General features: G+C 49.9%; 6 protein-coding genes across 6 annotated transcripts; 4 read left to right on the top strand and 2 right to left on the bottom strand.

Annotated features, from left to right (window-relative positions):
* Window positions 1–28: 28 nt before the first annotated feature.
* Window positions 29–1164, bottom strand: T069G_06061 (GRASP55/65 PDZ-like domain-containing protein; the record flags this gene model as incomplete). Its single annotated transcript, XM_056173271.1, has 3 exons — window positions 29–796; window positions 860–943; window positions 1000–1164. 3 exons carry the CDS (start codon window positions 1162–1164, stop codon window positions 29–31), a joined length of 1017 nt encoding a protein of 338 aa, XP_056030129.1.
* A 571-nt stretch (window positions 1165–1735) lies between these two features.
* T069G_06060 (RNA cap guanine-N2 methyltransferase domain-containing protein) lies at window positions 1736–2914 on the top strand (the record flags this gene model as incomplete). Its single annotated transcript, XM_056173270.1, has 4 exons — window positions 1736–2106; window positions 2163–2261; window positions 2335–2581; window positions 2630–2914. The coding sequence occupies 4 exons, from the start codon at window positions 1736–1738 to the stop codon at window positions 2912–2914; spliced, it is 1002 nt and encodes a 333-aa protein (XP_056030128.1).
* A 639-nt stretch (window positions 2915–3553) lies between these two features.
* Window positions 3554–5858, top strand: T069G_06059 (galactose oxidase, central domain-containing protein; the record flags this gene model as incomplete). The annotated part of the gene is made up of 5 exons (XM_056173269.1): window positions 3554–3601; window positions 3696–4466; window positions 4515–5201; window positions 5265–5507; window positions 5583–5858. The coding sequence occupies 5 exons, from the start codon at window positions 3554–3556 to the stop codon at window positions 5856–5858; spliced, it is 2025 nt and encodes a 674-aa protein (XP_056030127.1).
* Window positions 5859–7242: 1384 nt separating this feature from the next.
* On the bottom strand, window positions 7243–8125 carry T069G_06058 (pyroglutamyl peptidase domain-containing protein; the record flags this gene model as incomplete). Its single annotated transcript, XM_056173268.1, has 3 exons — window positions 7243–7506; window positions 7566–8009; window positions 8075–8125. 3 exons carry the CDS (start codon window positions 8123–8125, stop codon window positions 7243–7245), a joined length of 759 nt encoding a protein of 252 aa, XP_056030126.1.
* A 1618-nt stretch (window positions 8126–9743) lies between these two features.
* T069G_06057 (FAD binding domain-containing protein) lies at window positions 9744–11281 on the top strand (the record flags this gene model as incomplete). Its single annotated transcript, XM_056173267.1, has 4 exons — window positions 9744–10206; window positions 10279–10597; window positions 10660–10814; window positions 10863–11281. The coding sequence occupies 4 exons, from the start codon at window positions 9744–9746 to the stop codon at window positions 11279–11281; spliced, it is 1356 nt and encodes a 451-aa protein (XP_056030125.1).
* A 459-nt stretch (window positions 11282–11740) lies between these two features.
* Window positions 11741–12758, top strand: T069G_06056 (haloacid dehalogenase-like hydrolase domain-containing protein; the record flags this gene model as incomplete). The annotated part of the gene is made up of 3 exons (XM_056173266.1): window positions 11741–11859; window positions 11927–12045; window positions 12271–12758. 3 exons carry the CDS (start codon window positions 11741–11743, stop codon window positions 12756–12758), a joined length of 726 nt encoding a protein of 241 aa, XP_056030124.1.
* Between the last annotated feature and the right edge of the window lie 753 nt (window positions 12759–13511).

The raw sequence follows: 13511 nt of genomic DNA, 5'->3' as shown, positions 1-13511 counted from the left end.
GCTATATCAAGACGAAATCTGATTTTAATCATGCTCCGCCACCATCTACTGCATCTTCTTTAGGCTCGGCTTTTGGCGGACCGCTGGCGCCTTTAGGAGGCGGTGGTAGACCTGTGCCCTTGCTTTTAGGTGCATTATCCAGCGCCAAGCTCTTCTGCTCTTCTTCCTTAAGATAGTCATCCATGAAATTATTGTTGGGCGCGTGGCGTTCTTTCTTCTTTCCACCTCGCGGTGTCCCACCTCGTGGAGGCGCACTCCCTGGCGCTGCACTGACTATTTGCGCGGGCACCAAAAAGTCACCGCCTGTTGGTGGTGGCGGAGGGCTAGCCTGTGTCGCAATGAACTCGCCTCCGCTCTTCTCGTTAAACTCGCCGTCGAACATTGTCTCGCCAGGAGCATTGACAGGTTCACTCAATGGTGCAGGCAGCCGGTGCAGCGCTCCGTAGCCCAAAGTACATCCCAGAGCCCCATCCCCACCCCAATTTCGACTAGGCTGTATTGTGACCTCGCGCGATACGTCGTACTCGTTGTTGTAGACGTATAACCGCAGAGGTCGTCCAATAAAGTCTTCCACGAGCTCACCAAGAGCACTTTCACCATGTAGAGCGCCTTCTGGGCTGCCGAGGATGTAGTCGCTATAAGGGAGTAGTCCGGCAAGATCGGCGGGTGAATTAGCCGGGACATCAAGGACATGCCATATATTGGCTGCAAGTGAGATGGGCGCGAACTGGAGGGAGAGCCCAAGAGCTGCGGTATCCACGGGTACGGGAATGTGCATTTCTCTTATTCGTTGGCCCTATGCGATGTCAGATTTCGTCGTCGCCTTCTTCTCCTCTGGCCCGTAGCAATTTATTCTCACCTTTGCGCTCCATAATCCAAATGTCACTGTTCCGCCGGCGCAGTTCTGAACCTCTTGCGCAAACAAGCTCGGGTCGGGGTTATCCTGCATTATTCTCAGCACGTGATCGCCTGCTAATCGCACAGGGCATTGGCATATACGATTGGCCTTCCATTGATTCCAACAATGTAATCAAACCAGGGCTCAATTGGTAGCTCGAGGTTCGTGTTTCGCAGCACCTGGAAGCCAAACGAGTCGCGATCATGTTGACGTTGCGGGGCATCGCCATCCAGGCGGGACATGAACCGGTTGAGGGCGTTGAACATGGTCACTGAGACTGTTGCCCCGCTTCTGTGCGAGGGCGAGGCTTAAATCTGGGCGTTTTAGAGTTATGATGCTGTATTATGGCTCTATCGGAGGAATGGCGTTGCTTTGTGAGTTTGATGCCGCGAAGATGGTTCTTGATAAGAGAAGAGTGACGTCTGGCCTCACCCAAAGAGAGCTTGTCGCAAGCTGTCCCTAGAGGTGTCAGCCTTGCATGAGTGCCAAGGCGCTAGAGCATCAAACGCGAAATAAAAGTGGACCCGATCGCAGCTGATTTCTCAGCCTTGTCTTTAAATTCATCTGCCGCTGTACATGGGCAATTCTTCTCCGATCAACAACACCCAGAAATCGACATATAATCTGCTGACAGCTGTTATTCAGTCAAACTTTTTCCATATCGCACCAAAGCTAGGACGGTTTATGAATTTTGTCCTTTTTGAAAGTTACCTGCTTTTTCCACTCACATTACCAAACACTTCATCGACGACTTCTTATCGACGTGAACGAGGCTGCATCTCCCGCTTCGGCAGCCCATTCATCGCACCACAGCTTATCAAGAGACATCATTCTAAGATGTCTGCGGATGAAAATGTACCCGCGGATGCAATAGAGCAACAACTTGCGCGGGATATGCTCGGTCCTTACGTGGATGCACCGACCGCCCAACTTCTCTTGCCGCAGGCCCGCCAGATGCCCCAGGTTGCGTGGCAGATTATTAGAAATGCTCTAGAGCAGAATCCGCAGGCAAGAGACGATATCAATTGTCTGACGGAACTATTAGCGACCGGGGGCCAGGTAACCAATGGTATCAATACGGATCGCGTCGATACTGTTGCAGTCGCAGAGCCCTCTGAGTTTTCACTAAAGCCTGCCGAAAGGCTTCCATTGACGGATGAATGCCACCACTACACAGGCAAGCACGAGGTCCCCTGGGACATTCAGAAGTTGGTTTCCTATCGTGCGGAGTCGTGTTTCCTCATAGCGCTAACTGAACTTACAGATACTTCAGCCAACGGTACTCAATCTTCTCGTATTATGATAGTGGAGTTCACATGACCGATGATGCTTGGTTTGGTGTTACACCCGAGCCGGTAGCAAAGTAAGTTCTGATATTGAATGCCCTTTTCTACTTCCCTATTGTTCTTTGTCACCACCACTGACACCCATCCCAGCCAAATCGCGTACGAGTTATCTGAGGATCATTATGACCCAGAAAAGACCATTCTCATCGATGCGTTTAGCGGTGCTGGAGGCAATACCATCGCGTTTGCTCTGTCAGAGCGATGGAGTCGCATAATTGCTATTGAGCGAGATCCTGCAACTCTTGCGTGTGCCCAGCACAATGCCGAAATCTACGGCGTTGAACCAGGTTCAATAACTTGGATTCTCGGTGACAGCTTCGAGTATCTTGATCAACTGGTTAATAACCCGGGGGGGCTACACCCAGATCTCAGAGTTGATTTGCAGACCACGATGGTGTTTGCTAGCCCTCCTTGGGGAGGGCCTGGGTATAGAACCGATGAAATATTCGATTTGAGCACTATGCAGCCATACAGCCTGAATCAGCTGCACGAAGCGTATAAGAAAATGGATCATGTGCTGTTCCTTCCGAGGACAAGCGACATTCGTCAGATTGCGAAACTCGCGCCCGAGGGGGAAAAGCTCGAGGTTATCCAATACTGCGCAGAAGGGGCCAGCAAGGCCATGGGCGTCTATATCCCAGCAGAAAAACCGCCAGCATCTAGCGACTAATTTCTCGTCCTTTCCCTTTGTTTTATGATTAATGAGCGTTTTGTCAGTACATGAGGAGAGAGACTTACAATCTATACCCAGTGTATGAGTTGGCGTGCAGCATCGTGTTATAGCGAGCTCATTCGCAACTTGTATTTTCCAGATCACAGAGGATTTATGTTATTTTCCAACTTTATTATGGTTTATATAATGATTTAGACTGATTAAAGATATTTCCAATGACAGAACTATGCATTCCCGTTTAGGTATTGGTGTCTGCACATCATTATACAGGGAGGTAATAGGTCTTCCTCGAGCATATGAACATGCTGGGCACTGCTACAATTGATGTCCGGGTTAAACTTCGAAAATATGGCTTTTTATACTATTTATAAACATTTACACTAAATTTCCTGGATGAATTAACCGTGAGCTTATTCCGAGATTAAACGCAGCCAGGAATATTATAATTGCAACTAGGTCATACATGATGTACAGTCTGTGTAGAAGCCTTTTTGCACTGTATGTGATAGGATTTTCCACTTCTCTTCCAACCAGAGTGACCCGCTCAACTCAAGACTGTATTCATTTTATTTTCCTGTACGTGTAGTTATACCGCCTGTTTTCTTTTATTTATTATTATAAAAAGATATTTTGACCATGGCCAAAGATAAGAAGAAAAACAACGACGCCAAGAAGGCGAAAAAGGTGAGAAGCGTCGAGTGGGAAAATCTCATTCCAGAATTACCCCTCCAAACTCACCAGAGAAAATCTACAAGTATTGACTGAACTGCTTATGTAGGCCGAGAAGGCAGCCAAGCAGGCCAGCAAGGGCGAGAAAAAAGTCAAGAACAAGACTGCCAAGCTGGAGGGCAGTGATGCTGAGGATGTCGACTTGGATGAGGTGCTGGAAGAGTATCGCCGCCAGCAGGAGCAGTTTCTGAAGATCACAGAGACGGTTGTCGATGGACCTCCGAAGCCTCGAGCGGCATCAACCATTATGGCCTCCCCTCATGAGAGCAACAGTCTGCTTTTGTTTGGAGGAGAGTATTTCAACGGATCGATTGCGCAGTTCTACAATGACCTGCACATATACAACATCAACCGTGATGAGTGGCGCTGTGTGACTTCCCCCAACGCACCGCTGCCACGGTCTGGCCATGCCTGGACAAGATCCTCGAACCCGAATTATGTGTATCTTTTTGGAGGAGAGTTCTCATCGCCAAAGCAGGGCACTTTCCACCATTATTCTGACTTCTGGAGGTTGGAGCCTGCGACAAGGGAATGGACCAAGATCGAGGTCAAGGGCAAGGATAAGAGCCCACCAGCGCGAAGTGGCCACCGGATGACTTATTGGAAACAGTACATTATCCTGTTTGGAGGCTTCCAGGACACATCAAACCAGACCAAGTATCTGGCCGACTTGTGGATATTTGACACTGTCAACTATGTCTGGCATTGCCCCGTTCTCCCGCCCGCCCAGCTCAAGCCTGATGCCCGCTCTTCCTTTACCTTCCTGCCATCTGAGCAGGGCGCTTCTCTTTTCGGAGGCTACTCAAGGGTCAAGGCCACGGTGCAGCTAAAGAAACAATCGAAAAAGGGCAATCAACCCCAAGGCCAGAAGAACGTCCTCATACCCAAGGTTCACGAGGATTGCTTCTTCCTTAGAATGTCTCTCCCCCCAACCGACGCGAATGCGAATACACCACCCGCCGTTAGATGGGAAAAGCGAAAGAAGCCAGCAAATGCACCTACCCCTGTTCGCGCTGGCGCTACAATGGCATACCACAAGGGCCGTGGCATCCTGTTTGGCGGTGTTCACGACGTTGAGCAAAGCGAAGAGGGTATGGACAGCGAGTTTTTCAACCAGCTCTTCGCGTGGAACATCGAGAGAAACAGATTCATGCCTCTCGTTTCACGTAAACCCCGCCAACAGAAGAAGAATGCACCCGAGCAGCGAGTTGGCAGACGTGGCCGTGCCCAGGCAAACGAGGAGGAGCTCCTAAAACAACTAGCGGCACTGCAAGCTGGAACCTCGTTGGAGGATATTGACGATATCGAGCTTGAGAAGATGCTCGCCGAGCCAGAGGAGGAAGAAAAGCCCGCTAGGGAGATGCCTGTGTCCATGGAGCCGCCGCACATGCGCTTCAACGCCCAACTGACGGTTCAGAACGACGTGCTCTTCATTTATGGTGGTACTTATGAAAAGGGGGACCGGGAGTTTACATTCGATGATCTCTATGCCATTGATCTGGTGAAACTAGATGGATACAAGGAGATCTTCAACAAGCCCGTCGAAGACTGGATTGTAAGTTTTGGGTCCTGTACTGTCGTTGCATGTGAAACCCATGAGCTAACCGAGATATTTCAGGAGTCTGAGGATGAGGATGAGGAGGACGAAGATGAGGAAGATGAAGATGAGGAGGAGGATGAAGATGAGGAAGATGATCAGGAGGAGCCGGAGCAGCAGATCCGCTCAGAAAGCAAGCGCAAGAAGAAGCAAGACGAAGTATCAGAGGTGTCTTCCGAGGCACCTACACCGTCAATTACGTCGGAAGAAGAAGAAACCGAAACAACCGCCACATCGGTCGACGATGGCCTGCCACACCCAAGAGTAAGTCTTTTATCGTTGCAGTCCTTGTTCCACGTCAATTTCTGGTTAATATCTAACGATTTCAATCCACTTTAGCCTTTCGAATCTCGCCGCGAATTCTTCGTCCGCACTTCCGCAGAGTGGCAGGAGATCCTCATGACCAACCTCCGGTGGAAGAACATCCAGCCAGAGACGCTCGCCATCAAGGAGATCAAGGCCAAGGCGTTTGAGCTCAGCGAGGAGAAGTGGTGGGACTGCCGCGAGGAAATCACGGCGTTGGAGGAGGAGCAGGAGGCGGCGGGCATTCAAGAGGTGGTCAGTCTTGCGGAGAGGGGAGACGCCGGCGCTGTTGGGGGTGCAAGGAGGAGGTGAGGGAGGAAAGAAAGCGTTTGGGGTACAGCATTTGGCGGTTGATTTGGTTTGGATCAAGGCTAGTGTGTGTATGTAGCGTGTTGAGCTATTTCAGCTTGGATATCCCCTTTCCCATCATCTATCGTCCCATCACTCATCTCAATAACTCCTGTTAGACCTCAGCCATCCCATATTGACGCCAACCAACAACAACGATCCACTAAATACAAGGGAATGAATTAAACATCACCTCCATCAACGCCCTCACTCTCTTCCTCCTCCTTTCCCGTCTCCTTCTCCCTTTCCATGCAAATCCGCCTCAACAACTCCCTCTGCAGACCACACCGGCGTCTTCCCCCTCACCCACAAGACCATGCCCGCAATCCATCCAACTAGTCAGTTGGGCGACGCGGCCATGGGAGGATACTGCTTCCCGTTCTTCTCGACTTTGGGCTCACAAGTACACCACTCCTTCTCATCGACCGAGTCCAGCACACCGGGGATGTGGCTTCCGCAGCCCCACCAGGTTGCCTTGTCTAAAGCAGACATATGTTAGCTTCAATTTCTATCAATTTCTCGCTCTCTGAGAAAGATTCAAGTCACAGTGTAGCATCTCGGTTGTGAGAGTCTAAAAAGGTATAAGAGAGGGGGGAGTGAGTGAGTGATGCGTACGGCAGTTGTTGCAAGTAGCACTTCGACACATTTTTATCTTGATTTGAGGCAGGAAAAAAGAGGAGTAAAAGCTTTGTATGTAGTTCACAAATGTTATAAACTTAAAAGTCAAACAAGATGCAAGTTGGAGCTTGTCCAATTCTGAAAAGAAGGAAGAGAGAGGCCTAAATAAAGAGTTGAACGATAAGAATAGAGGCGGCAAAAAAGCCCGCGGTGGCTGAGCGGATCGCCGGCCGGAAAGCTGACCAAATCGGCGAGCCCCGCCCGGGCAAGATACAAGGTACAAGCGATTTGGTAAGCCAGAACGGCGACCATTTCTGTAGACATCGCCGTCTGCCCTTTTCATGTCCGATTTCTTGATTACTCTACATCACGCCCGGCTTCTTGGTTACTTTACATGAATCTTCTCGAAGGATTTGTGAGGTGGCAAGTTCGGATCATAATTAAACAGCAATTACTCAATTTCCTCCGAATTACCATAGTTAGTCATAATCTCCCCTTGTTGTTCCAGCCAAACCTTCCCGAAATTCCCCCTTCCGACTCAGTTAGTCTCTGATATCATATCCTACCATCATAAACATTAAACTCTTCCTTCTCCTTCAGTTCCCCCCAGAACACCAAAAAGTCCAGCCTAAGAGCGTTCGTTTTCTCCGTCCCAGCAAGTCCGACGCCATTGCACTAATACCAGTTACCAATACCAACACCACTAAATGCTGATCCAAAGCTTGCATAGCTACTCAAACAAGAAAGAAGATTTAGACACCACCTCCGTCGCCTTTTGCTTCTTGGCAACTTCGCTCTCCACAATGGACCGAATGAGATTAACGGCCAGTTCTTGGCCTTGTTTGATCACGGCTTCATTGCTATCCGCCGGCACGTGGAAGAAAATTACCTTCCTCTCCTTGTCCTGCTTGTAGCAGGTTGCCAAGCTTGAGTAGTAGATGAAGTCACAGAGATAACGACCAGCATCGTCAGAGATTCGAAGATCCATATCATTCTGCGTAACATCATGTCAGTAATGTCAAAGTTCAAAGGCATCAATATCAATATCCTTACCGAGCTGTGCTGCTGCCATCTCTGCCAGATGTCCTGTATATTCAAGTCCGTCTTCAGCACATCCGGTAGGTCATGCCAGATCCACTCTTCGTCTCGTTTCCCATCGAGCTCGTCAAGGTGCTTCCCGTCCACGTCGAGAGACTTGTACCCAGTACGATGTCCTCGACTCTCGATCTGGTACATGAGCCGCGGCCCTGCCATGCCAATGTGAATGACAACGTCAATCTTGCGGCCCAAGTACGTCTCCTCCCACAGCGTTGGGACAAGCTCCCTCACCACCTTGTAGTTGACTCGGATGGGGTCGGGGTGCACCAGAATGCGCACAGGCGGAATGTCGACGGCATTTCGAGAGTTTGGGTCCTTGGCCCTTAGTGGAGGGAGGTATTCTGGGAGGGCTCTCGCGATTTCCCATGACGGGTTGATCGGATATTCTGACCGGAAAGGCTGGAGACATGATTAGTATATATTGCGCCGGGCGTTGATGGGGAGATGCTGGGCACGAGACGAACCTGAAATCCAGTGACGAGCACCGTCAGCTCTTCTTGGACCTGAGACCCCATGGAGAAAAAGATATTGTATCCAAAATTGTATACTCTGTTTACGAGATGATGTAGAGATTGGCAGTGTAAGAAGAGCTCTGGTGCCCAAGCTCTGTGTAGATCAGGCAATGGTCGAGGTAAGCAGGTGAGAGATGTCACTCTGGAGGGTGTACTTGCACATACCTGGATATAACCTGATCGTTAGCAGACAAGCCACGAACGCCAGCACTAAGAGGCGCCCCGAGGTAACTTTATACCCGATCTCGAGGTACACAAAATGTTCCGTGCCCAGCAGCGGCTACCAATCCGGGCACTTTAAGACAAACAAACGGCAATGTCACGCATCACTTCTTGTCATGCCGCTGCTAACGCGGGACGATTGGTGGATCAGCCAGCAGCAAACAAAAAGTAGCCGTTCTCGTTGTAATACCTTGTTAAGCCGAATCCTTCCAGCGGTGCGGGGGAATTTGGGACGTGGATTCAGCTTCTCCATGGGACCAGGGCTTTAGCCCAATTGGAGCTAGCAAGGACCAATTGAGCAACCATGGCGACTCGTGCATTGACATTTTACTGTATGTAGGTTCTTTAGTAGGTTCTTTAGCATGCCCAATGCAATTTAATTCTTTTGATCGATTGACACCTGGGAATAACCGTGCACTGAAGAGCTGTGATCCGTGTATTAGTAGTACCCATTGGATATTACTCAGGTGCCCAGTAATACCAAGGTAGGTACTAACCCCAAGCTTCAATCTTTGGTACATGTAGGTATTTTCCATGTACTTTGATAGACAGCAGGCGGGGGTTCGCGGGGTAACATCCGCATTCAGATCAATCTCTTCTGACAATGGATGCGCAGTACTTGTTCTGCCACGTTGACAGGCTTAGGCTCCATGTACATGTCAAGTACTCGCACTCGCAAAAAACGCAAGTCGTGTGTTTGTCACGTTGATGACGTGTGATTCTTGCCATAAGCACGAGGTCGGTAAGCTCTCGGAAGGTGCATTCTCGCAAGGTGATTGCCAACCGGATTGATGCGCATATCCTGGCCTCACGTGAGCGAGACAACGCCCAATTGATGCTACCTCGGTTCCTCTCACTCGCATCACTTCAATGTCGTTCTTATTCTCGTACTGTATATTCGCACTGCCCAATCACCAAAAGAACCCGGAGCTTACACTACCAGCTACATCGCCAACCAACAAACTAACCCGATAATGGGCTGATCAAAAGGATTGTGCATTCGTTCCCTCGGGTATTCATATCTTACCTCGTCTGTCTTCTGGAAAAGAGAGGGGGAGAGAGAGAGAGAGAGAGAGAGAGAGAGCCGAAAGGGCAAAGCACGCCGAATTTCGGGATGCAATGCCTTGCACCTCAATGAATGCCTCCCGCATAGCATCTATTTCGAACTCAAGCGACCCTCCACAATCATCATTCTCGCATTAGTGTGTGTGATTAGCTGTGTTTGTTTGTTGGTCATCGCTCTGCTCTACCAAGCTGGCAGGGCGTCCTGCATGTGGTGACGAAAAGAGGCACATCACATCTCCTAATGCAGAGGCGTGTAAGGGAACCTTGATATGCCCATCCGCTTCGGTAATCTAACTTACAAAGCTGCCGCCTTTGGATAAACAGACCGTTGAACATGCATGTTATCATTGTGGGAGCTGGCATTGCGGGTCTCTCGCTTGCCATTGCCCTTGGCCAGTCTCGTCACCAAATCACAATTCTCGATGCTGCTTCTGAGCTTACCGAGCTGGGTGCGGGCGTTCAGATGACACCGCAAGCAATCAGATATCTTTTCAAGTGGGGTCTCAAAGATGACCTACTCGCCGAGTCCATTATCCCCGAAAACTTGCATGTGTGGGATGGACAAGCCGGCAATCTGCTGGGGAGTGTCCGAATCAAGGAAATGGAGGCTCAATATGGCGCCCCGTACATTGTCGTTCATCGGGCCGTTTTGCATGCCATATTACATCGTCACGCTGTCCAAGCTGGGGCGCGATTGCTACTAAGCAGTGATGTGGTTGAGTACGATTTTGCCAACGGTGCTGTACAGCTGCGAAATGGCAAAAGACTAACCGCCGATCTGGTTGTCGCTGCTGATGGTGCGTATTGCAACAGAATCAACTTCCAAGTTCAATAAGCTGCGCGCTATACTAACCTCTCCATCGTTTCAGGGATCAATTCTCTTGCTCGATCCCAGCTGCTGGGCTCCCGAGATCCTGGAAGCCTGCCGACTGGATGGGCCGCTTTTCGCATGACGGCGGAAGTCTCTAAGCTCAAGGCGGATTCGGTGACTTCGAGTCTAATAGATCTTCAATCTCGCAGCTCCAATTGGTGGATTGCTCCACACATATCGTGCATGACATACTTGATAAAGGATGCCACAATGCTCAATATAGTATTAGCGCACAGAGACAACATCAACACCAAAGAATTCATCACAGAGGAATACAACAAGACAGTTCGGAGTATATTCAAGGACTTTGAGCCTCGGTGAGTACAAACGCTCAGCTTTAACCCAATATAATCCAAATTGTTTCTAATGGAATCTGTAGTGTTCAGCGCATATTTGACCTTTCTACGTCGAAAATTGTCAACTATCCCGTGTATGCTGTGCCGCCGCTGCCCTCCTGGGCTCACGAATCCGGTCGATTCGTTCTCATAGGCGACGCTGCCCATGCAATGGCCTTTTACATGTCCATGGGCGTTAGTATAGCTGTCGAAGACGCTGCTGCACTTGCAACGGTGTTAAATTTAGCTTGTCCTTTTGATACCAGCCCAAATCTCTCCGACAATCCAAGCATGGTGGTTGACTCAAAATTAAAGCATGCACTGGATATATATGAAATCGTGCGCAAGCCAAGGGTCGAAGCTGTGCAAGAAGCCAGCCTACATGGGGGTGATTCATCACATACCTCGCATGAAGCAGAGCGCAGTGTTCTGTACGAAGCCCTCGCTCATTCTCATGAAGGGGGGATCTGGCCTTTGGAAAGCGACGCCGTTAGAGGCGAATATGTTCGGAAATGTAGACGAACGGGCCAAAGACTTGGACCGGGTGGCATCATTGATAAGGGAACAAGAGACTGGTGCTATGACTATGATGCCATTGGGGCTATCGAGGAGTATTACAAGTCCTCAACCGCCGAGCACATGTTCGAGGCTGCAAGACCACCTTGACGCCATTCGCGAGTGAGTCGGCTGCGGGCCCAGAGATGGAGTTGAATCTCTCCCTGATATATTATAATTTCACTGCGCCTGATACTTCAAGACGAAGAAGGCAACTCCGACGAGCTCACGATTACGATGAAGTCTTTGAAACTATCAGAAGAAACCGTCCGCCACAGCCTCGTGAATTAAACTCTCTGCGGACATTATTTGGCGATGGATCTAACCGGCTGAGGAAGCCCCGCAAGTGCGGAATTGCCACGTGGGGGTTTTAATCTTTGGATCTAACTTCGACCTTGAAGATCCCGCTTTTGCAAACGATATATATATAAGAACTCATCATCAGCATTCAGAGTTGATCAAAACCGCATCGCCTATCGACGCTTCATCATTTCGGTTTACGAGTCTCTTGTGCAAGGACATTCTCTTCTTCAATCACTCGATACTAGTATTTCCGAGAATAGCGGCAAGATGGGTTCTCAGCCAGATTACAGCCTCCCCACGCAGGAGATCTCATTTTCCGGATTCCTGTTTGACATGGATGGAACCATTATCGACTCTACCCCGGCTGTTGTCAAACACTGGCATAAGTAACGATTCCCTTCCATCTCCTCTAGCAAGCCATCCCACGCGGAAGATAGACTTTTGCTAACAAAGGGGGAAAAGTGTCGGTGAAGAAATCGGGGTTGCACCTGAAGTCATCCTGGAGACGTCTCATGGCCGCCGCAGTATAGATATCCTGAAGATCCTTGCCCCTGAGAAGGCCAACTGGGAATGTAAGTTGCATTTGGTTGGCTTGTCCGGTTATCTAGTTGCATCTTCTCCCCCTCGATATTACCGCAGATGGCGCAACGTGGCGTAGTTTCCCCGTTCTGTGTCGACGCCTCCAATCCTGCGAATGAAATTCATCCTGAGGCTGAGATTTGGTTCCCAAGAGCTTTTTTGTATCGCACTTAAGGTGTCACAATCAAGTAGCACAGAACTAATGTGTGTGCTTATAGATGTGACAAAGATGGAAGGCGAGCTGCCCAAGCTGTACGCCGATGACGTCGTGGAGATCCCCGGCGCCCGGCCTCTTCTCGACTCCATCATTTCTTATTCCTTTCCTTGGGCCATCGTGACGTCCGGTACCCAGCCCCTAGTCAGAGGCTGGCTCAAGCGACTGTCCCTCGGCACACCTGAGCATCTCGTCTCCGCCGAGTCCGTCGAGAACGGCAAACCCGACCCGACATGCTATCTCATCGGCCTCGAGAAGCTCGGGCTGCAAGATAAGGCCGGGGAGGTCCTTGTCCTCGAGGATAGCCCAGCAGGCATCAAGGCCGGCAAGGCGGCGGGGTGCAAAGTCCTTGGCTTGGTAACGAGCCACACTGTGGAACAGGTTGTGGCGGCCGAGCCCGACTGGGTGGTGAAGGATCTCGACAGCGTGAGGGTGGTGAGACAGGAGGACGGCAAGATGACGCTTGAGTTCTCCAACGCGCTGCGCTTTTGATTAGAAACTTGGGGCGGTAGAATCACACACTTTGGGGCTTGAAAAAGGAAGATATTCTAGAGGGCAACTTCAAGTCAGATATTCCATAGTTTTTAATTAATATTATAGACACTCTAGCATTCCGGGGAAACAAAAGCCCTTTGTGAGGGGAAAAAAGACAAAAGGAATGGATCTCGGGGGAACACGTTGCGCGTGTTCAGATCAGCCCTTTTGGCAGCTGAAGAATGAACGAATGTCGATCCCACGAGCGTGGAGATGAACAGGTCTCATATTTTGTGCCTGGCCAGGCTTGCCTCCAAGCCTCTCCCTAACCCTCCAGGTTCCACAATTCGATCGGCAATGTCTTACCTTTTGCATCCCTCTTCTTCAGCTTCCCTCCTTCTCGGGTTCACGGCTTTCTACATTGTCGAAAACCCTCAGCGGGTTGTCAAGTAGTGCAAGTGCTCCCGTAACGTGAGACAACCCATGGATTCGGGAGGAGATTTCACAGAATTCCTTTTTAAACACGAGCCCTTATTTCTCCTTTTAACCAAGGAGCCTGGTGCCTGTATAAGGCGCGCGGTGCTACTACTCTAACTTGTGATCCTTCCAACACGCTGCGTAACGGACACGATGAGCTCGTACAAGTACGACCGCGCCCGTGTTCGCCTCCCCGCGAATCAGTGAAACAGAGTGGAATTGATTTACCTTTTGGTTTACGCGCTTGGGGTATGATAAAGTCCAGGCAGAAAGAGAGAGAGAGGGTGTATACAC

This window comes from Trichoderma breve, chromosome 3 (assembly GCF_028502605.1).
Source record: "Trichoderma breve strain T069 chromosome 3, whole genome shotgun sequence".
Taxonomy (NCBI): Eukaryota; Fungi; Ascomycota; class Sordariomycetes; order Hypocreales; family Hypocreaceae; genus Trichoderma; species Trichoderma breve.
This window is presented reverse-complemented; position numbering and strand designations above follow the sequence as displayed.